We start from the raw sequence: 20,437 nt of genomic DNA on the forward strand, positions 1-20,437 counted from the left end.
AAGCACATTCAAATACAAATACAATGAAACTTTAAATGACGTTTATCAAATGTCATTTACCATCAATTCAACATTGTCACAAATCTGACTATGAAAATTCAGTCTGGAACACAATAATACTCACTGCATATAAAAAACTGTCCAAATAAATAAAACGGACATTGTCTTGAATAACGGATTGGTAACTGGTCATATGTCAGATTCTTCTGAATGAATATGTTGAATTTCCACATGATGACAATGACAAATAAATGGGTTTACTGCCATCTAGTGGACACAATTAAAACAATACAGGAATAATAAACACCAGCGTATCTAAAAATAAACACCTAATTCATGTATCCAGTTAAGAATAAATACTGTAGAGTATGTGATCACACATAACAAACCATTATTTAATTAAAGTCACCTACTGTACATTGACAGACCCTCAACAAATATGGAATTAGAGCCTCTTAAAGTGACAGCTCTCCCAAAAATATGAATTCTTTCATCATTTACTTTACTTATATCACATAACAACCCTACATTTGTTTCAAATCTGTATACATGTATTTGTTCTGATAGAGACAGAGAAAGATATTTGGAAGAATGTTTGTAACCAAACAGTTCTTGGACACTATTGACTACCATAGTGAGAAAATGTACATTGGTCAAAAGTGCCCAAGAACTGTTTGCTTTCCTACTTCTTTATACCATCTTCAAGAGAACAAAGAAATGTACAACAAAAAAGTCCTACTATGGTAGTCAATGGTAGCCAACAACTGTTTGGTTACAACCATTCTTCCAAATATTATTCTCTGTGTTCCTTTGATCTCCTCTCTTTTGATCCCATTTCTATTAGCACAACAGCAAGCAAAACAAACAAACACAAAAAAGTGAAAGAACGACTTTATAAAAGAACTTTGGCTTATGTGCAAAAAGGGTGCTTTTTACAGGTTGGTTGCATAAGTGAGATCCATTTCAGATTTAAAGGCACGGATTTGCACATGGACTGTATGGCTATGCTGCCCCACACAGCCACAGCTAAGAGAGGAAAGGACGTGTGGGTGGAAGACTGGAATGCATTTCTGACAAGGGCGGATTCAGAAAACTGAAATAATGCACAAAATAATTGATGGAAACAGTTTCGAACAATGTCCCTTTCTGAAATGTCCAGTTCTGCTGAAAACATCTGCTGTTCCTCAAGCCGCTGCAACAATAAAACATGCAGAGCAAGTCATTTGCGATGAATCTATTCACATTCTCAATCTCGACTCTAAAAGCAAATCGTTCCAAGTAGTAAAAATGCTACGTTTCTCACAGCACAGGTCAACTGAGAGATCAAAGTGAGATGATAACAGTTTTTTAGAATTCTAGTTTTAGTGCATTAATAGTTGTAATTCAAGTGCTTACGGAAGAGGTGTCTTTAAACGTTTCTTGAAGTTTCCTTCTGCTTAGATTTTATAAAGATACTGAGTCCAAAAAAGCAAGATCTTGCCTTACATTTAAAAACAGCCGGAGTCAGAATCAGAAGTCTTTTACTAGAGAACTTGATTTGAAGATGTTGAATAGGTGTAATAGTGCTACTCGCATTTATCCACTTCACAAATACACCCCTGTTACATTCTGGGTAGCTCCTCAGGTGCTGTTGCTTTGCTCCTGTTCAAATATTAGCATGGCCAGCTGGGAACGCGACCCCCGAGCCTCCACAGTGCTCTGGAGACATCGGTGGAACACGTCTTCATTTAGCCGTGGATCGCAGGTCCGGTTGCGGTATGCCTGACGCAAAGCAGGCTCGACTGCACGGAACACATGCAGTCCAGAGTACTGCACAAACATGTCGTACAAGTCCAAATTCTCCAGCAGCTCCTCGTTCTCCTGCAAGTCCCCTGCCATCTGTGTGCGTGACAACATGTAGTCGGAGTTGTAAAAGCATGCTTCCTCGAAGACGTTGCGGTCAAAGTGACCTGCCTCCCTAACCAGGTCTGGCGACACAGGGGACGCCTGATCCGGCGTAGCAACACGGGGGTCGAAATCTTGGAAGTGAATGGGAAAGAAAGCCTGACGGCCGCTGATCGCATTCATACGGCAGCGATTCAAGAACTCCGAATTGAGTATTGTGTCAGCAGTGACGAGGAGGAAGAGCGTGTCCACCGGGTGCTTCCTAGAAACGATGTCCAGGATTCGTGGGACGCCAGAACTTTCTGTTTTAATGCTTATCCATGACACCTTCACGCTGGGATACCTTTGCTCAATGGCGGCTACCTTAGCTTTGACATCTGCAAAAACATCGTCCGAGCTTACTTTTTGAGCCTCAGCTGGTTCGTAAATAAACAGGAGGTTTAGACCAGCATTCTCACCGGTCTCCAACAAGTTGGAGGAACAGTGATCTAAGAATCGCATCGCTACTTGAGACTCATAACTGTTAAGAGGAAGGAGAACGTGAACTCGTGTAGCCTCAGTGACGTAGGGCATGGGGATGATTTCTAACTGGCTGAGGGGGCGCACAAGGTGTACGCGATGAGCAATAGATTTCTGGTGGCCAGACTCGGATGTGGCTTGGAGCTGAAGGTCTAGGGTGTACTCCATCCCTCGTGTGTGATCGAAGCGTCGGTAGCCATTGACCAGTCGGGGAGCGCTCATTTGTACAAAAGGGTAGTATTTCTTATTGAGCTCCTCCACAGCAACCCTGATGACGTCAGATACATCATCACGATCAGCGCCAATGAGCTGGCATTTGGGGGCACCATCCACGCAGGAGAAAAGATGCTCTTCGGTGAAGTAGTCCCAACGTAGTACTTCAAAGCGGCTCTTGGGTTCAAAGGGCGGTGGGATGCCGATGGGCCACAAAGCACTTCTGTTTCCATCCACAGCCATTTCACTGACATTCTTGATCTCAGACTATGGGGAAAAGGTAACAGACATGAAAACGGCACATGTGGTAAGAACATAAAACTGCAAAGTCAAAATACAGCTGTTTTTTCAGCATATATTATGATCATTCCGGTACATTGTCTGTTGAATTTCAACTAAATTAAACCTCAGGAGTGACATAAAATCATCTAACAGCAATGCAAAAGACTGAAGACACATTCAATCTGATAAAATAGAGGTTATCACGGAAAAAAAATATTTTTGAACTTTCCAGAAACACATATAGCAAGTAAAATTATTACTGTTGCTCAAAAGTAAATATGAACTTGTTTTTGTAGTGTCTTTAAGGTATAAAAAAATAAAAAACATATTTTCTGTTATTTTACCCTGTTTTTCCAGTTTTCATTTTCTGCAAATACATGCAAATTTGGGAGAAATATTGTTAGTAGTTGACAGAAAAATGTCCTCTTCATTTTTTCTGTGGCTGTATATGTAGTGGGACTACATGATCAATCATATTTTGCTACATGATTAAACATAACTTTAACTAGATAATTATTTATTAATGATATTGAGTAAAAAAAAGCAAAGATTATAAGCCAAAAGGCTGCTGATCATCAGAAGTATTTGTTACTTGTCCACAGTGTGTATGCATTTGTAAATAATGTATGTCCAAACCTGCAGTTTCTCAATCTCCTCGTAGGTCCTCTGCAGTTCTATTTCTGAGAATTGTTTGTGAAGACGATACATAAGTTCTGCACTGGTCACAGGATGAATGGTAATAGCAGTCTGAAATCCATCATTCTCCACTGTGAGAAGGTCCAAATTGAATGATGAAAAAGAATGATAATTTAGCCCCTGTAAATAAATATTGTATATTAAAAGTACTGCAATATATTTACATTTATTGTGTTTTATACTTGCATTAGCAACATTTGGCACATCACAAGTTGTTATCCATATTGTTCGTAGACGACTCTTCTGGGTTCATTTTGTTTTGAAGACCCCTGTAACGTTTGCAAATATTGTGTTTAATGTTTTATTGTAATCATGCCTATTAACTTAACAGATCTCAGCAGGTCTGCAGCTGGCCTGCCGAGAACAGGAAGGTATTTACTTTTTGGCTTAGCAGTGGTAGAACTTAAGCCTGGTGTTTGGACGGTTACTTGCCTCATGTTGGATCTAAACAGCATGCAAAGGTCTGTGTGAAACAATTATGTTTTATGTTCAGGTCAATGCGTTTCCGTACCTGTCTGAAACATCTGCAAACTATTTTAATGATATGTTACCCCGCTCAAGCCTACAGCTCACTTTAAAAGTCAGTGATTTGGGTTACTTTAAGGATGTTTGCAGCGATCATTATGTTCTTCCTGTAAATTTATCTGTGATGAATTAACCATAAAGTAATGAATTCTGTTTAAAAATGTAGGATGCACGTGGTTGGACAAATAGATAGAATATCTAAAACCTGAATCCAATAAGAACTATTTAGGATCCAAAGGCTGAAACGACATGAATCCCCTTATAAGACCCCACTTATAATTTAAACCAAAAATACCCCAAAATAAAATGTAGGTAATTATTTATTCACTTTAATAATAATAATTAATACCTTTCTTTCCTTTGCATATAACAAAAGAAGACACACTGAAGAACGCTGAAAATCAAAAAACATTGGCCCCTTTGACTTCACACAGAAACGTTTCTCTAAATATCTTCTCTTTTGTTCCACAGAAGAAAAAAAACTCATATTTAGGTGTTGAACAACATGAGGATAAATAAAGACAGAATTTAAAAGTTTTAAATACACCATCCCTTAAAGGGATCATTTCTTTGTTCTGACGAAAACAGAGAAAAATATTTGGAAGAAAACTTATAACCAAACAGTTTTTGGACCCCATTGACTACCATTGTTGGGAAAAATACTTTATATTTTTTGTTCTGTTGAACACAAAAGAAGATTTTTTGAAGAATGTAGGGCAGCAAACATTTGGGCACTTTTGACTACCGATGTTATTTTTCCTACTATGGAATTCAATGGGGTCCAAGAGCTGTTTGGTTACAAGCATTCGTCCAAATATCTTTCTCTGTGTTCAACCAAACAAATACATTTATACATGTTTGCAACAACTAGAGAGTGTGCACAATATTTTAATTTTGGGGGGTGAACAGTCCCTTTAACTCTCACAAATGATCTACTTGCATGCAGTTGCTTATCACAATCATGACACATTAAATAACACATACTATACATTTCATGCTGTCTCTGGGGCAGATTATACGGAAATACATGTTTTGAACATATGCAGAACATTTTCACATGACTGTGAGCTTGTTGCAGTGTGTAAGTGTACCTGCCTCATAGCTCGAAAAATACTGTGAACTATTGATCATTCGGGCTCCCTGTTGCATCGAGGCCCCCAATAAGAAACAGCGTGCCCTCTCAATAAACCACGGACTCTTGAGTAATGTGGTTTCCTGTCGAAACTAGAGACTCCGTGTAGAAAATACAGTCATTTCTGACTAGCATAAATATAGGCAAATAAGGGAAACCAGCTACGTGAAAAGTTTACTTTATCAACACAGGCTTGTTTTTAGAGTTTTCTAGGATCATCTGTATATAGTTGAGGCCCAGAACCCCCGTGATCCCCCACTAACACCACCGTCAACCCCCCCCCTCTTATTTAAGCAAACAGCTCTCTCAGCCACATTTACCCTGGGAAACTATTTTAACTTGTGGCCACTTTGGAATCTCAGGATGTGACAAATGTAACTGACAATAATGATTCTTCCCTGAATCAGTAAAGCAATTTCTGCATTTTTGGAAAACCTTTTTTTTATAAAGATCATTTCTACTTACCTCATATTCGTCCACACAGCTGGTGCCAGTATAATCAATGATACACCGACCGAGCCACTCATCAGGTCTGACACTTATGATATCAGTCCTACAATGTTCCAAAAAAGGCTGCAGCTTAAGAAGCAATGCACGGGACAGCAGAAATCCTGGTCCACCATGGCAGTACTTGCCTTGCGTCTCACCTCCGATAAACTTTCCTGGGAGGCCCATGTAAAGCAGAAGGTCCATACTAAGATGGCTCACTAGGGTCTTCAGCCTTTCCGGCTGGGTATAGGTATCATCTTGAGCAAGGTAGAACCAATCATATTCAGCAATGTGGTGTTCTAGAAGATATCGTATGGATTGGAACATGTTCGGCACTGGACGTTCCTCTTCGTGGGCAACCACAAACATTCCATGAGGGAGTTTGCGGTTGCGTGTGGGTGTAAAGAAGATTAGGCGACCATCCAGGTGGTTTTTGAGGGTCCGGTTGATGGCCACAGCTAATGTACTAAGGGTGGTTTTGGAGGAAAATACGGCAACAAAGAGATGCTCACGTATTCCAAGCTCTGTGCTGGCATACCTGGCTCTAAGAGAAAAGATGAGTATAGTTAATCAGTTAAGAATCTTCAAACAAGCATTTCTATAAAGTAAAAGTTCATATGCAAAAAGTACAGGCAGTATTACATAAAAAAATAGATTATAAGAAAAGGGGTCATATGACACAGCTAAAACGTATATTATCCTTTGTTTCAGATGTAATGCAATGTGTATACACGATTAAAGGTTTAAAAATACTGTATTTTCCACATACCGTGAATGTTTGTATCTCCTCTTTGCCCCGCCTATATGAAACGTGCAGATTTTTTAACAAAGTTCATTGCTCTGAAAAGCGAGGTGTGCTACAATTGGCCAGTTAACCAGTGCGTAGTGATTGGTCGAATACTGCAAGCGTGTGACGGAAATGTAGTCTCAGCCTCAGATGTCACAACCACGATCCGTTGGCTGTATGATGTGTTTGGCACTCATTTTTGAAAACACTTCGAAGTCGTTGTCTGATTGGTTAAATTCCTCAGGATTTACGGGAGACGTGTGTGTCGCGTTCTTTGATGGTCAGCCGGGAAACGAAACAAAACAAAGCGTTCCGAGCAACTGAGAAAGTTTCCGTCTTTATATCTGTGACAACGAGCGTTCATCAAGACCGACTAAACTCATCTTATTTAAAAGTATGCGAGGTTCACGGTATAGACTCCTTTGGTAATATTATTTAGAAGGATTTTCATACTTCTTGTCGGCTGCACTTTCCTCGACGAGCTCTCTGTAACAGTTTCGCAATTTACAGTATTTCGTACAGATGCAGACGAAGTGTTTGCATCAGGTGGTGGTGGATCAAACAACTCACGTCTCGCAGGGCTGCTGCATTCGGAAACGGTAAGTCGCTTTTTCCAGGAGACTGAAGTGCGATTGCTACAGTAAATTTGGAGACGATCATGAATGAATGACTTAGTTGCACATATGTCTGTTATTGTGGGTACATTTCCACGCCTCGAAACATGGCGTGGCACAAAACGATACTGGATTGGTAGCTTCACCTGTCAGTCATATTGTCTCTTGGGTGACAAAAAAGATCTTCAATATGAAGGTCTGGCTACACGAGACTAACGGAAATGTAACCACACTTACCATATTTGGAACATCAGGTTCCAAAGCAATGGTACTGAGAGGTACACCCAACTTACTTGCATATGCATTTGGGCGGTCTTAGTCAAATTATGCCACAAACTGACGTAGATTTGTGGGGGTGCGGTAACACGAGCAGGTCTGGGTGCGGATTCGCTTTAAGATAGGATGTATCTTTTGTTCCGACACTTTCATTTTTGCTATTTTAATTTTGCCAATTTATAACACACCAAAGTATTCACGCCAAATGACCCCTTTAATTTCCTTTCTGTTCCATACAATCTGTTCCATTTCTGTTTGGTTTGACTTAAAATAGTGTATAATTCATATTTTATAGAGCCTGGAACTTGACTGGAGTTGTCACTATGATATTTAAAGAGACTCCACAAAATGTGTCCATGCTTGCGAAAAAAAGTGTCATCATATGGGAACGACAACATAAAACAGACATAAAAAATTTAAAATGTTGTCAGATATATTGGTAAATTAAACACAAATCTATTAAATCTGTTGTATTTTATATGCCCTACATGTGCTGGTGGTGGTTGACACGTTAAGGCAGTTGCTCGTAATTCAGATTACTGAAGCTGATCCGTGATTGACAGCTCCCTTTAAGTGACCTGATGACATCACAGCATCACGTCGAGATTAAATCACCTGCTAGTAAACACCCCTGAATATGAACAGACCAAACTGAGTATTAACTCACGTGTCCGTGTTTATAATATGATGGAAAAAAACTTAAATAAGCCCTGTTACAATAAACTACCCTACATACTAAACAATGTTTTTTTATAAAAAGCAGGTCCTTGCATTTGCAAATCACTTACAATCCCTTACATTTACGCACGCTTAAAAAGGCTACGTGATAATGACTACACTGGGTGTGTTTCGTATAAAACCACTGCCACCTACCTAAAAACTTTTTTTGGAGGATCTTGTTGGGCAGGCTTCTTGTAAGGCACTATTCTGGGCTCAAATTCGCCTTCGATATTTCCGTTGTCATGGGTGCCGGTGGATATCGAACTAGGTTTACGGGCCCCCTTCAAGCTGCCTGGGGGCTGCGCTAGGAGCATCTCGTCCGTGGCTCCGGTCCTGTTAGAGTCGCAGGACTCATCCACCCAGGTGACGCTGAGAAGACTCAACGTGAATCCCAGAGAGATGCCCACAATAATCGGCCCCGTCGGCCTGATGAGAGACATCAGCATTGAAAGTCTCATTCTTTCAGTCGGCGTCTGCAAACAGTGAATTATCTGCTCCTTAACGGGGATGCTTTTGGGAAACTGGGACTTGCAAACTCGTCAATAATGCCGCTTTCTCCACACACCTATGATTTCGGGAGACGTGACAGAGTCTGTTGCCTTCTGACGTGTCAAGCTTCAGACTCCGCCCTGTAGAAACCAAACGTCAGTCAATCCAGAACCCGAAGCGCTGAACACTGCAATTGGATAGATGCGTGCCAGGAGGAGGGGCCATAAGCAAAGCCGCAACCCGGGCAGTTGTAACCTATTATTAGTGGCAGCTATAATTTAGGTGTAAAAAGTGAATTTGGTCGTTAGCCCTAAAATATTGCATAGAAACAGCTTTGACTTCATAATCATTTTCTTTGTCACACTAGGGGGCGATCATTCGTTTTCAAACGGTAAGTGTGAAGCTGTAGCCAACTACAAGATAACACGATGCCAGGATGGGGCACAAACAGGTAAATCATGAGATACGAAAAATAAAATTCAGTGGGTATAATTGTACTAATTTAGCAGCCAACAGGTCGTAAAGAAAATAACCATGATACACTCAGGCTTTAAACATGCACACAAACGGTACTACACAAAATCGCAGCTCAGTTAAGTCTCTCTCTGTCATTATGCCTTCACTGGAGCGTCACAGCTGTTTCTTGTACTGCATGTCTGAAGTTGTTAGCTGTCTTCTCATTGGTAGTCAGAGAGGAGACATGCTTTCTCTTTATTATGTGGCTTCTATAAAACAGGGAATAAATAACATTAATAACTTGGATCTGCTATGAGGTCTAAATAATAGAATCGCAGATCAGTGGCACCTGACTGTCAAATCGTCCCGAATTCAAACAAGACATACGTGTAAAATAGCTCCCTCCCCAGGCTGGAAAGATTGTGACGTTTAAAACACACATTATTGTTTATAGAATACGAGACATTCTGTAAAAGCAAATATTTATAATTCTTCCAAATAAAAAATACTTTAAAGCCTACCTTTTAATGATTGTTCCAGTACAGGAATATCTTCTCTTATTGAGAATAATATGACCCTTTTCTCACTTGACCTGGCATCTAATCTGCTATCATCTAATAGGTTAAACTAGGATCAACGTTATTAAACTGTATTACTTTAATTGTGAATGAAAAAATGTAAAAACTGAAACTTGTTATACCTCTCTTTGTCCACTAGGTGGTAGTGAATAGTAACTCATACAAAGTTGTATTTAACATAATTTTAATGATATTATTATATCATAGATTCAAAATATGTTTAGGTTTAAGGTCCATAATGCTATTTGTAAAGGTGAATTGATGGTTTTCAACATTCTGTAATATTCAAGATGTAGAATAAACACAGATTCATACTGAGGGATAAATTGGAAATATTTTTTTTGCATGTACAGAAGTCATATATTGTATATTAAATGTGATCCTTTACTTAAAAGAACCTACTTTGAGGTTTAATGTAAGGTATCAATGAACAAAAAAAATGTGATCCCTTATTATTACAAGAAGGATAGACAGTTTTGTCCAAATATGGCTAATGAGTGAAAAAGGGGTAAATTTGTAGGTCAGAGATATTTGTCTTGTGCCACAGTTGCTCTATTCATTGTAAGCTATACAGGCCCAGAGCCAGATATTGTCCATTCACATCTTCCAGTTTTCATCTGAACACTGAGGCTGTTTACTGTTTACTTTGAAATAATAGCAAAGAATTTTTGTCAGAGTTTACCAAATAATGTCACAATGTCACCGCCTCCTATGGAAAGCCCAGATCACATGTGTCACACGGGCCTCTACCCCCTCAACACACCCACAGTTATTTTCTGGACGCCGAGAAGCCACAGCGACAGAAGCTTTTATTGTAGGCTTCCTTCCGGAGATTTGTGTGTAATAATTACATAACTTATAGTTATGTTATGTTGTGTTTGCTGTAAAAATCTAGAACAATTAATTGAACAAATTAATTATTAAAAACATTGATTGATTTATTGACACAGTGTTATTTTTGATGGGTTTCTTCTCAACTAAACAGCAATCTTAATACTGACAATAAGTACTGATGAGTTTGTTCGAAATTAGTAAATCCACATGATGATTTGTAGCACCATGTTTTATGACAAATCTTGACCAATAAATGATGTTGCTAAAACTACATTTAAAGGCACATGAGATTGAGGCACTGATTTAATTTAACCTAAATTTATTTTATACACAAGTGCTGTTTTCTGACTCGTTTTATTTTCATAGATATAATCTTTCACAAAATTATTCTGTTTTGATTAACAACCTTATTTCTAATTTTTATTTATTCCCACCCTTTTACATCGTAAACAAGTTTTTTTTACAAGAAGATTATACAGCAAAGTCAATTTGAGATTAATTCGGCTTCTACACTGTTGAGAATGATTGAGATTTGGCATGGGTTTTTGCAATTTATTACAGATTCTGACTGATAGCATACTGATTTAGCTTTGGGGCCACAATGATTGCCAAAGACAACACACGCCAGAGAACGGGACAGCTGGATGTCATAACACGAATATGAATTTGAGACATGATGAAATCAAAAAAATAAAACAAACAAAACGAGGCTTTCAGCTTGTAGTTAATCAATGGGAATCATTTCTATGTTAAATCAAATTATGGCTTGAGGGGTTAACACAAACTAAATAAGTTTCAGGTAGGGTTTCTGCACTGATTGTTTACAACCCCCTGAACATTTGGACGGGATGTTTCTGACATTGCGTCAGTGGGGTGGGATGCGCGCGTGCCAATAGATAATAAGATACGATAGACTCCCTGTTTGGAAATGTGGGTTCTACCCTGTGGAGGCGCGCTCACTGACAATGCGCGTGATTATGGTAATGACAGTTGTTTTGGAATACAAGAGGAATAAATACCAGGATTAAACCCGCGCGTCTTGTGCAAAATTCATATTTCCATTACTTTGAGTTGCGTACAGGTGTCAATTACGCGCTTTCATGTTGTTCTCCGTCAGGATATGACGCCAATTCTAATGTTCGTCAGCAACTGGACTCGGTGGGATAGTTTCAGGTATTTTAACGGATCTCAATCCCTGGATGATGCACATAGCGCAAAAATACATTCTTTTGGTACTTTCTGTCTTAAACACGGCCCTTACATCTCTGCTGAGGTAAGTTTGTCATTGGGTTTTTGTCTAATTTAGGCTATCTGCACCAAAACTTCTCTAATGCAATATTTCTGGAGGTCATTAAAGAGTTTAAAATGGAATAAATTCATTATAATTCAAATTTAAGTTCTTAGAGAGGGCGCGACCAATAAAGATGATTACGTCTTGCTTCAGCAAAGAATTTACTACAATAATTTATGACTTTGTAGCAGGTTCAACAGGCCTCCTAAATAATAACAAGAAAGATGTGAAGGAACTGGTTTGTGAAAGACGCACATTTTTAAGAGAATGTTCTTGTGTGAAATGTTCCCAAGAGATCAAAGCTGGGGAGAAAGCAGGAGAAAATAGCCTGTTTGCGTGCAGATATGTTCATTTCTTGAGGCTGTCATCATAAACTAAATCACACAAAGGAATATTTTTTATCTGGAACTGAACAAAGTTTCACCATTGTCGAATTAAAAACACATTACATTTGATGTTGTATTTTCTTAGCTATCAATTCTTAGCGTGAACAAAGATTAATTTCATATAATAATTATTTTAACTTGTGGTGTAAAGTTTGGGGTTGCCTTGATATTTGTTAAGATTGTCTTCCTGAAAAAAGGAAAAACATGCATGAATTTGCTTGCCTATGCTGCTTATGCCTTTCTCTTGAACCACAGGGTGATTGGCAACCCTTTAGTAATGGACCCCAACAGCATTTGTCGTAGGACTAGACCTCTCCTAGGCAGACATGCTGACCTGTGCCAGTCCCACCCTGAGATCATTCAGGAAGTGGCAAAAGGTGCCAGGCTGGGCATGCGAGAATGCCAACATCAGTTCCAAAATAATCGCTGGAACTGCACCAGCAAGAGCAAAAACCTGGCCAAAATCCTCCAACAAGGTGAGTATTACTACAATCCATTGACACGTTTGAAACTCAACAAATTTTAAATGTGGATGATGGCGATTCTTTAAGTAGACCTTCAGCCTTAGCTCATTTAAATTATTTTCAAATATCTTGGAGTCATCATTCCTTAGAACATTACAGAACACTCAATGGCGAAATGCTTACTAAGATCCCAGTAGTCAGATCTGATTTTTTCCCAGAAAAACAGTGTGCTTTTTGGCTGGGTCTTTCTGACATGTCAGATGATGCTTGGCCTGTATTGAGATAAGTCATTGCTAGTTTGTTAAGGACATGTTGAGTTAGTTAAGGCTGTTATACTTTTGTTAGGATTCTTGGAACTACTGATCTAATAAACAATGATAGCATCATAAAAACAGAGCATAGTTTACAATATGTAGTAATCCAGATGGCCATAGAGGGCTATTGTGTTCTATGTCAATTTGACCCGGGGCCTGTTTACTTGATATCTAGTTCAGGATGTAGATGATAGTGTGGAGCAAAGCTTGTTCTTGTGTGCTTTTAATAGTAGGTTTGTGCCTTGTGGTGCAAGTGTCTGAATAACACCTGAGATGAAGCTTCTCATCACGAAAGTGGTTATATCTGTAATTTGGGTACATAGTTTTATAATCGTATGTGACAAGCTAAAGCTCAGTAATTTGTCAGTTGTGAATGTGTACATGTAAATGTGAAGCCAAGAATGTGTGTCTTGAAGGAATCCTTTACAGTAATAGGAAAAAATGCATTTTTGGCAGTTCAAGGTAAGCAGGTCTGGACAACAAAGATGTGTGAGGAATGTGTTCTTTAGATATTAAATTGCTCTAGAAATAGGAGGAGGGATTTGCACTGAAATAAGATGTCAGGTATAAAAAATATAATTCTACATAGTTGGTCTCAGACAAAGCCCTTACTAAAAATACAAAGAAATTCATATTTTAATTTTATCTGTAGATATCCGAGAAACTGCGTTCATGAACGCCATCACTGCTGCTGGGATAATGCATGCAGTAACACAAGCCTGCAGTCAGGGAGAGCTGCCACAGTGTGGCTGTGTGAGCCTTCAGGGTTCCACAAAATCTCACCTGGCAGAGGAGACATATAACCAGACTTCACCTAACAGATACGGGCGCTGGGAATGGGGAGGATGTGGAGATGATGCAGACTTTGGTTATGAGAAGTCTTGTCTGTTCATGGACGCCGTGAAGCGTAAAAGCAAAAATGACATCAGAACTCTCATTGACCGGCACAACAATGAGGCAGGAAGGCAGGTATGAATACAAACCTTTTTTGATACTAGCTGTTTTACCAATATATACTGATGTGATATTTTTGTGATATTTTTTCAAACATTTTCTCAAAGCAATTAAAATGTGTGCATGTTGCATAGTTGTGCTTAGATTTACGCTGCAATTTGTTTTGAATAATTTGGCAATATATACAGTAAATACCTTAACCAAGTTTGGTGTTTTGTTTTATTCACTCTTATTTTTATGTTTTATTTGAAACCTAAGGGGTAATTAAAAGTAATATTGTTCAAATTTGCCCTATGGATATTTGTCTAACATTATTCTCAAGCCAACCTCTGGTTTAGATAATTATGTTGAGACTTGTGTTCAGATCTGCAGTTATTCATTTTGAATTGAGACCTTTGTTAAATTCAATGAGCCATGCATTGCAATGTATTATTCATGCACTCTCATGTTTGTTTCACTATATTATTAAAATATCAAAGATTTTTTTCGTTCATCTAACCAATGTTTTGTCTTTTAATCTGAAGTATACATAAACCCAAAATCGATTTTTACTTATTTTTTTACATTTTACATGTTTTTGGCTGTCACTTCTATCCAACGTTTGCACTGCTATCTTATATTTACTTTTTAAAACAAACTCATTCAAACCTATTTACATTATATAGAGATAGTCTACTCACACTCTTGTCATTTCAAACCTGTATTACTCTCCTGCGGAACACAAAAGAAGATATTTTGAAGAATGTTAGTAAGTAAAGGCTAGCCCATTGACTTCAAAAAGTGCTTGAAAAGGTTCTTCGATGCCATTGAAGAACCTTTTGGTTCCATAAAGAACATTTAACATCTGATAGATTATAAAAAAGTAAGAAAGATAAGGTTCTTTGTGGAGCCAAAAAAGATTCTTCTATGGCAGGGGTGTTCAATGTCGGTCCTAGGGGGCCACAGTCCTGCAGAATTTAGCTCCACACCTGTTTGGAACACCTTGATTAGCTGTTCAGGTTTGATTAGGGTTGAAGCTAAACTTTGGAGGACACCGGCCCTCCAGGACTGACTTGGGACACCCCTGTTCTATGGCATCACTGTGAAGAACCTCTTACTTTTAAGATTGTACAAAAGTGAATGGGTACAGCCATTGTTAAATTCTATTCTTCAAAATATGTTCTCTTATATTCTGCAGAAAAAGGAACTCATACAGGTTTGAAATGACTAGAATGGGAGTAATTTTTTTATTTTTTATTTAACAGATTCAAAATAAGGATTGTAATTTTCTGCTTGTGAAATACTATTCTTGCTCTTTTGTCTTGCATGTCTGTGTGGATACAGGCCGTTCGGATACAGATGCGTGCAGAATGTAAATGTCATGGCCTTTCTGGTTCCTGCACTCTTCACAGCTGCTGGAGCAAGATGCCAATCTTCCGTCAAGTCGGTGACCACATCATGCAAAAGTTCTATACAGCCGTCCAAGTGATGGGAGGTAATGATGGTAAATCACTAATTTCCGCCGATCTTGATACTCCAGCCCTGGATGCAAACGATCTCATCTATTCAGCCGAGTCACCTGACTTCTGCCGGCCCAATCAGAGGACGGGGGCAGAGGGCACACAGGGTCGTGTTTGTAACCGCACAGAGACAGGGCCAGGAGGCTGTGACACACTGTGCTGCGGTAGAGGATTTGCAGAATACACTGTGGAATATGAAGAAAACTGTCTGTGTCAATTTCACTGGTGCTGTGTGGTTCAGTGCCAAAGATGTTCTGTGAGAAAGGATGTCACCGACTGTCTTTAAAGCTCACCTGTAGCAAGGGTTTCCAGTCCAGCTCCTGGAGAACCACTATACTGCAAAGTTTTGTTGCAAATTAAACCAAACACACCTGAACTAGTCTCCAGGGTTACATGGAAACTAAAAAGGGAAAATCTGGAGGATTAAAACATTAGCATAGCGCCACTAGTGGCCCTTGCTGGGAAAGCATTGCATTAAATTTTTATGCAAGTTTCTTTTGGACATTCTAGAACCTTGGCATATTAAAACAGGTGTTTATCTCATCACACAGAATTGAATGGTCCCCTGGTTACTGCAAAAAATATAGAGTTAATCCCATTAATCAGGTGGAAGACAGGGGCCAGTTCGAATGATTTGCTCACCCTTCACACTGCCACCTGCTGGTGTGTGACAACTGTTACAAATATGCCTAAAAAGGGATTTTCCCTCTCAATTTTTATTGAAAACATTTAAAACTAAACTGGGAATGTGAATGAAATCTAAGACAAAAACAATTAGGTTAAGACTTAAGAACTTTCTTTTTGTCTCTGGAGATCAACAGTCATCTGAACTGTCCAAGGTGCTGAACTGTAAATTGCTTCTCAAACTAAGCTCCAAGAATGGCGTCATTACACAAACTATTGCTGTTACATTTTCTAGCAATTGTTTTATGGTATCTGTAAAAACATTTCCACCTGCACATATTCTGCATAATTTGTTTTTGTAGCGATGAGGATAAACAGGGGAACATTCTCTTAACTGTAATTCAGTGGCTTTGCTCTCTATGTTGATGCTACAAACGTGTGTTTTATCTAATGCTTGTATACAAATGAATGTCCACAAGGTGGAGCATAAGCATGGCTCTTAAATGCTGCAAAAGCGTTTAATGCTACTGTGATGCACCTGCACCACGAAGGATTTAAATGACCTTCTTATTTTAATATGGTGTGCTTAAAAAGAAACAGGTTAGGAGATGTAAATCATGGAAATGGATTGTTTTGAATTCAATTTTTATTTGTTACGTTATGTTTTGTGATTTTATGTTTCTCTTTTCTCCTTTCTTCTCTTTCTGGGGGTGTGAATTAGACACGACAGACGTGATTATATGGATCATTGCTCTCAACTGTTAAAACACTTTAAGCATTTTAAATTAGAAGATACATAATTTTATTTGGCAAAATCCAAAAATATACTCTCAACCTGTAGGCAAAAATAGAATTCTGAAAGAGACTGTCTAACCCAAATACACACGCGCATGAAATATGTGGAAACTTGTTTTTTGAGCTTCTCTGGTTGGCGAAACCAGCCATCAGTTCTTTCACATCGCATCAGGATTGGCAGATTGTGGAGGCTTATCCCGGTTTTCAGACCTGTACCTTTAGTTTTTTTGCTGCCCGGCTACACTACAAGTCCTGCCCATTGCTCCCGCTGTCTGAGGCTGCGCGCGCATTGGGATGCAGAAGGAGTGGCGGAGCGCGCGCGTGTGACTGAAGCAAGCTTCGCATATAACATAGGAAACCTATTCAACTCAACAGCTGTTTTCCCCACTGTATACTCAGTGGTCAAGTGAAAGATAAATGGACGTAAACCTGTGACTCTTAAGTCGCACCTTCCCGAGGCAGTTAACGGGACGAAAGGAGAGACAGCGCATTCCGAAAGGCCGGTGGGTGTTGGTCGTCAGCAGAAAAGATGGGTACAGTCCTCTCTATTTCTCCCACATCTAGAAAGGGTGGGATTCTGGATGAGAAAACGGACGGTGGCCACGGGGCGAGCGGGAAGACGGAGAAGAGTCTAAAGCGCCATTCGGTGCTCATATCGGCTCTGACGTGGAAGCGGTTAGTCGCTGCCTCGGCCAAGAAAAAGAGTGCCAAGAAAGTAAACCCGAACCCACCCATCTCACAGATTATTAACCCCGTGGACCAGCTTAACACCGAAAATCTAAAGAAGTCTCAGTCAGGCTCCGAGCGCAAGACCAAGGCTGGACCACTCGCCGTACCAGTCCCTACCGTACCGGATAAAAGCTTTAGATCCAATCAAACCCAGAATGCGCCCCAGAACGGAAAACAGCTCATCTCGGTACAAAGACAACCTAGCAGTCGTTCGATCATCTCCCCTAGACGAGTCATCGTCCAAGCCTCGACAGGAGAGCTCCTCCGCTGCCTGAGTGAGTTCATGTGCAGGAGGTGCTACAAACTCAAAGAGCTCAGCCCGAATGAGATCATCCTGTGGTTCCGCAACGTCGATCGGTCACTTCTCATCCAAGGCTGGCAAGACCAGGGTTTTATCACTCCTGCCAACTTGGTGTTCGTGTACCTGCTCTGTAGGGAAGCAGTGACCGAGGATATTTCAAGCGAGTATGAGCTACAGGCCACTTTTCTCACCTGCCTGTACTTGGCTTACTCGTATATGGGCAACGAGATCTCATACCCGCTCAAGCCCTTCCTGGTGGAGACCAATAAGGAGGTGTTTTGGGAGCGCTCCCTGCGGATCATTGACAAAATGAGTGCCAAAATGCTGCAGATCAACTCCGATCCGCATTTCTTCACCGACGTTTTCCAGGACCTCAAAAACGAGGGCGGCTCGAGTGACACGAACGGAAAATGGAATAATAACCTGGACCGCTAAATTTTCGAAAGGAGAGAGAAGCTCTCTGGTGTATCTCCATGCCCTTGCTCAGAGGGTGAAATGAATGTAAGGCCCGACGGTGTGAAGAGTGTTGCACTCTATATTGCTGGCTTATGGGAACGGACAGGGGGTTTTCGCCTCACCTCCATGAGAGGGGGTTTAAGATATTACATGTGTATAGTAAAACCTTCAAGACGCAGTGAATGTCACGAGCGCGATCTGGGGTTTCTTCATAGTTTACTTAATGCATGCTTACAAACTATTCTACTCGTATCCTCATTGTGGTTTTTGAAGAAAAATAACGCTATCTGGGGCCAGGCTACAGTGAGAGATGTAAATGATTAGCTTGTCCGTCAGTTTTCTGGTCTTATTTTTCTATCAGTTTCAGAAACGATGTAGTCACCGACGCTGCGCTGTCCAGGGTGCTGGCCTGCAACAGACACTCTTCTCTTGTCTCCTGATGCTGTCTGAACGTTGAATGTACTGTTTTACAGCAAAACGACTCTCTTAAGTCAATATGTGCCAATTGTCATAGTATAAAACGTAATGTTTTATATTGTATATTTGAAAATATATGAATACAAATACTCACAGACTCTTTGCCACTTCTTTTTTTGTTTATGAATTGGAAAAGCAAAGGCTATCAATGCATCGGTTCGTGACCTCTTAATTGATTTATTTCACGATAACGTTAACTATCTTGGTTTTGCTGACATTGCCAGACATAAACTGCATGTAGGTAACGACCACGTAGACTTGGTGGATGTATTTATTAAAATTACTTGAGTTTTTCTTTGACAGTTATACACGCTGAAGTTTATTAAGCACTACAAGCAACAGTGTAGGGGTCACTCGCCTGAGTGTCTTTCCTAAGCACTCAAAGGATTTCATATCTAAAATGATCTGGATAAGGAGCAGTGCAACATATCGAGTCCCTGAATTCCCTGTTGATAAATATTTCCGATATATTCAATCGATTGTATGCATCAGTAGGCTATTTAATATTAAAATATTTTTATTGACTTTCTTGGTACAAAATATTGATAACATTGACATACAAAACATTAGTCCATATTACATAACAATACTCTACATTCAGACATATAACTACACACAACATGTAAACACCCAACACAAAAAGAGGAGAAAAAAAACCGGGATTATTAATTAATTACATTCTGCTACACAGTGAGGAGTCACCATAGGACAAAAACGGCTGCCAGACATGCATCATTATTTAGATACGTGATAGAAAAATTGTCCTTTAAAAAAGGCTCGTCAGCGGTTGCTTTCCGAGGTGCTGATCATCGCCTCCGGATTCTGCATTGTTTCGAAATGTAGGCCTATCATAATCCGTCGAAGACACTGGTTATGTATCTATGGAAACTATCAAGTTAGTCCATCTCTGTGAAATATATGGGGGGAACCTTGATCTTAGTCGATTGCCTTACAAACCGCGACACGACTCACACATTCACCACGTTTCAAAGGTTAAACACAAATTAGTAATCGATATGCTCTTCTTTAGTGCAAAATGACGCTGTCAAATAAAAGAACAGACGTAAGTAAATAGATGGTTTGATTATTTAAGTGCACAATTTATTTTTTTAATTTGGAACAGAATAGATTTAAATCGACATGTTGTAATGTATTTAAATGTATTTTCATAGCACTAATAAGATGGTTCGTTCTACAATATATCAATGAATAAAACAATACTTTCTGGTATCGAAAAAAACTCTTACTATACTCTGTTCATAGAACACTGACATAGGGTGCAGGTAGTCCTCAAGAGACACGTTTTGGCAGTGTGAAAATGGCCTAGGGGGTGCAGGAGTCATTAAGCTAGTAAGAAGTAACTTTGAAACGAAAGAACCCCCAGAATTTGTGAATAAAACACGTGGGTCTGGAGCTCAAACATTTGATTGGCTGGATTTTGGTGCAGTCTGATAGAAGTGTCATTGTGACGGAGGGCTGCAGAACCGGCCGCTTGCAGGGCCATAGGAATTCTGCGGGCGCATTCCGCCTCGTCTCTATGGTAACGGCTATCTTAGTAAAAGGGTACGGTCCAGATCGAGCGTAGGCTGAAAAACGTATAGACAGATGCGGGGGTCTGTCACACAACGCAGTGTGTTGCCCACTGTCCTTAAC

The 20,437-nt window shown here is 39.6% G+C and overlaps 3 protein-coding genes across 5 annotated transcripts; 2 read left to right on the top strand and 1 right to left on the bottom strand.

Moving 5' to 3' along the window:
• Window positions 1–121: 121 nt before the first annotated feature.
• chpfb (chondroitin polymerizing factor b) lies at window positions 122–8,707 on the bottom strand. The gene is made up of 4 exons (XM_056751271.1): window positions 8,291–8,707; window positions 5,717–6,284; window positions 3,535–3,714; window positions 122–2,883 (listed from the first exon to the last, which is right to left on the bottom strand). Exons 1-4 carry the CDS (start codon window positions 8,593–8,595, stop codon window positions 1,621–1,623), a joined length of 2,316 nt encoding a protein of 771 aa, XP_056607249.1. The 5' UTR covers window positions 8,596–8,707; the 3' UTR covers window positions 122–1,620.
• Window positions 8,708–8,917: 210 nt separating this feature from the next.
• Window positions 8,918–16,863, top strand: wnt6a (wingless-type MMTV integration site family, member 6a). 3 transcript variants are annotated; one of them, XM_056751493.1, is made up of 4 exons: window positions 8,918–9,017; window positions 12,427–12,647; window positions 13,602–13,918; window positions 15,227–16,863. In XM_056751493.1, exons 2-4 carry the CDS (start codon window positions 12,449–12,451, stop codon window positions 15,686–15,688), a joined length of 978 nt encoding a protein of 325 aa, XP_056607471.1. In that variant the 5' UTR covers window positions 8,918–9,017; window positions 12,427–12,448; the 3' UTR covers window positions 15,689–16,863. The 3 variants fall into 3 exon arrangements, with proteins under 3 accessions (XP_056607471.1, XP_056607470.1, XP_056607469.1); XM_056751492.1 differs by having other exon boundaries at window positions 9,006–9,077; XM_056751491.1 differs by lacking the exon at window positions 8,918–9,017 and adding an exon at window positions 11,445–11,767.
• Window positions 16,864–17,047: 184 nt separating this feature from the next.
• cdk5r2a (cyclin dependent kinase 5, regulatory subunit 2a (p39)) lies at window positions 17,048–18,874 on the top strand. The gene has a single exon (XM_056751494.1). The coding sequence runs from the start codon at window positions 17,351–17,353 to the stop codon at window positions 18,284–18,286; it is 936 nt and encodes a 311-aa protein (XP_056607472.1). The 5' UTR covers window positions 17,048–17,350; the 3' UTR covers window positions 18,287–18,874.
• Window positions 18,875–20,437: the final 1,563 nt, after the last annotated feature.

This window comes from Triplophysa dalaica, chromosome 6, assembly GCF_015846415.1.
Source record: "Triplophysa dalaica isolate WHDGS20190420 chromosome 6, ASM1584641v1, whole genome shotgun sequence".
Taxonomy (NCBI): Eukaryota; Metazoa; Chordata; class Actinopteri; order Cypriniformes; family Nemacheilidae; genus Triplophysa; species Triplophysa dalaica.

Coding starts and splice junctions, on each gene's coding strand:
- chpfb (XM_056751271.1), bottom strand. CDS start 8,595: ATGAGACTTTCAATGCTGATGTCTCTCATCAGGCCGACGGGGCCGATT. Junction 6,285..8,290: donor CCTCCAAAAAAAGTTTTTAG/GTAGGTGGCAGT, acceptor CTTTTCTCTTAG/AGCCAGGTATGCCAGCACAG. Junction 3,715..5,716: donor GCTGTGTGGACGAATATGAG/GTAAGTAGAAAT, acceptor ATTTATTTACAG/GGGCTAAATTATCATTCTTT.
- wnt6a (XM_056751491.1), top strand. CDS start 11,694: ATGATGCACATAGCGCAAAAATACATTCTTTTGGTACTTTCTGTCTTA. Junction 11,768..12,426: donor GCCCTTACATCTCTGCTGAG/GTAAGTTTGTCA, acceptor CTTGAACCACAG/GGTGATTGGCAACCCTTTAG. Junction 12,648..13,601: donor GGCCAAAATCCTCCAACAAG/GTGAGTATTACT, acceptor TTTTATCTGTAG/ATATCCGAGAAACTGCGTTC.
- cdk5r2a (XM_056751494.1), top strand. CDS start 17,351: ATGGGTACAGTCCTCTCTATTTCTCCCACATCTAGAAAGGGTGGGATT.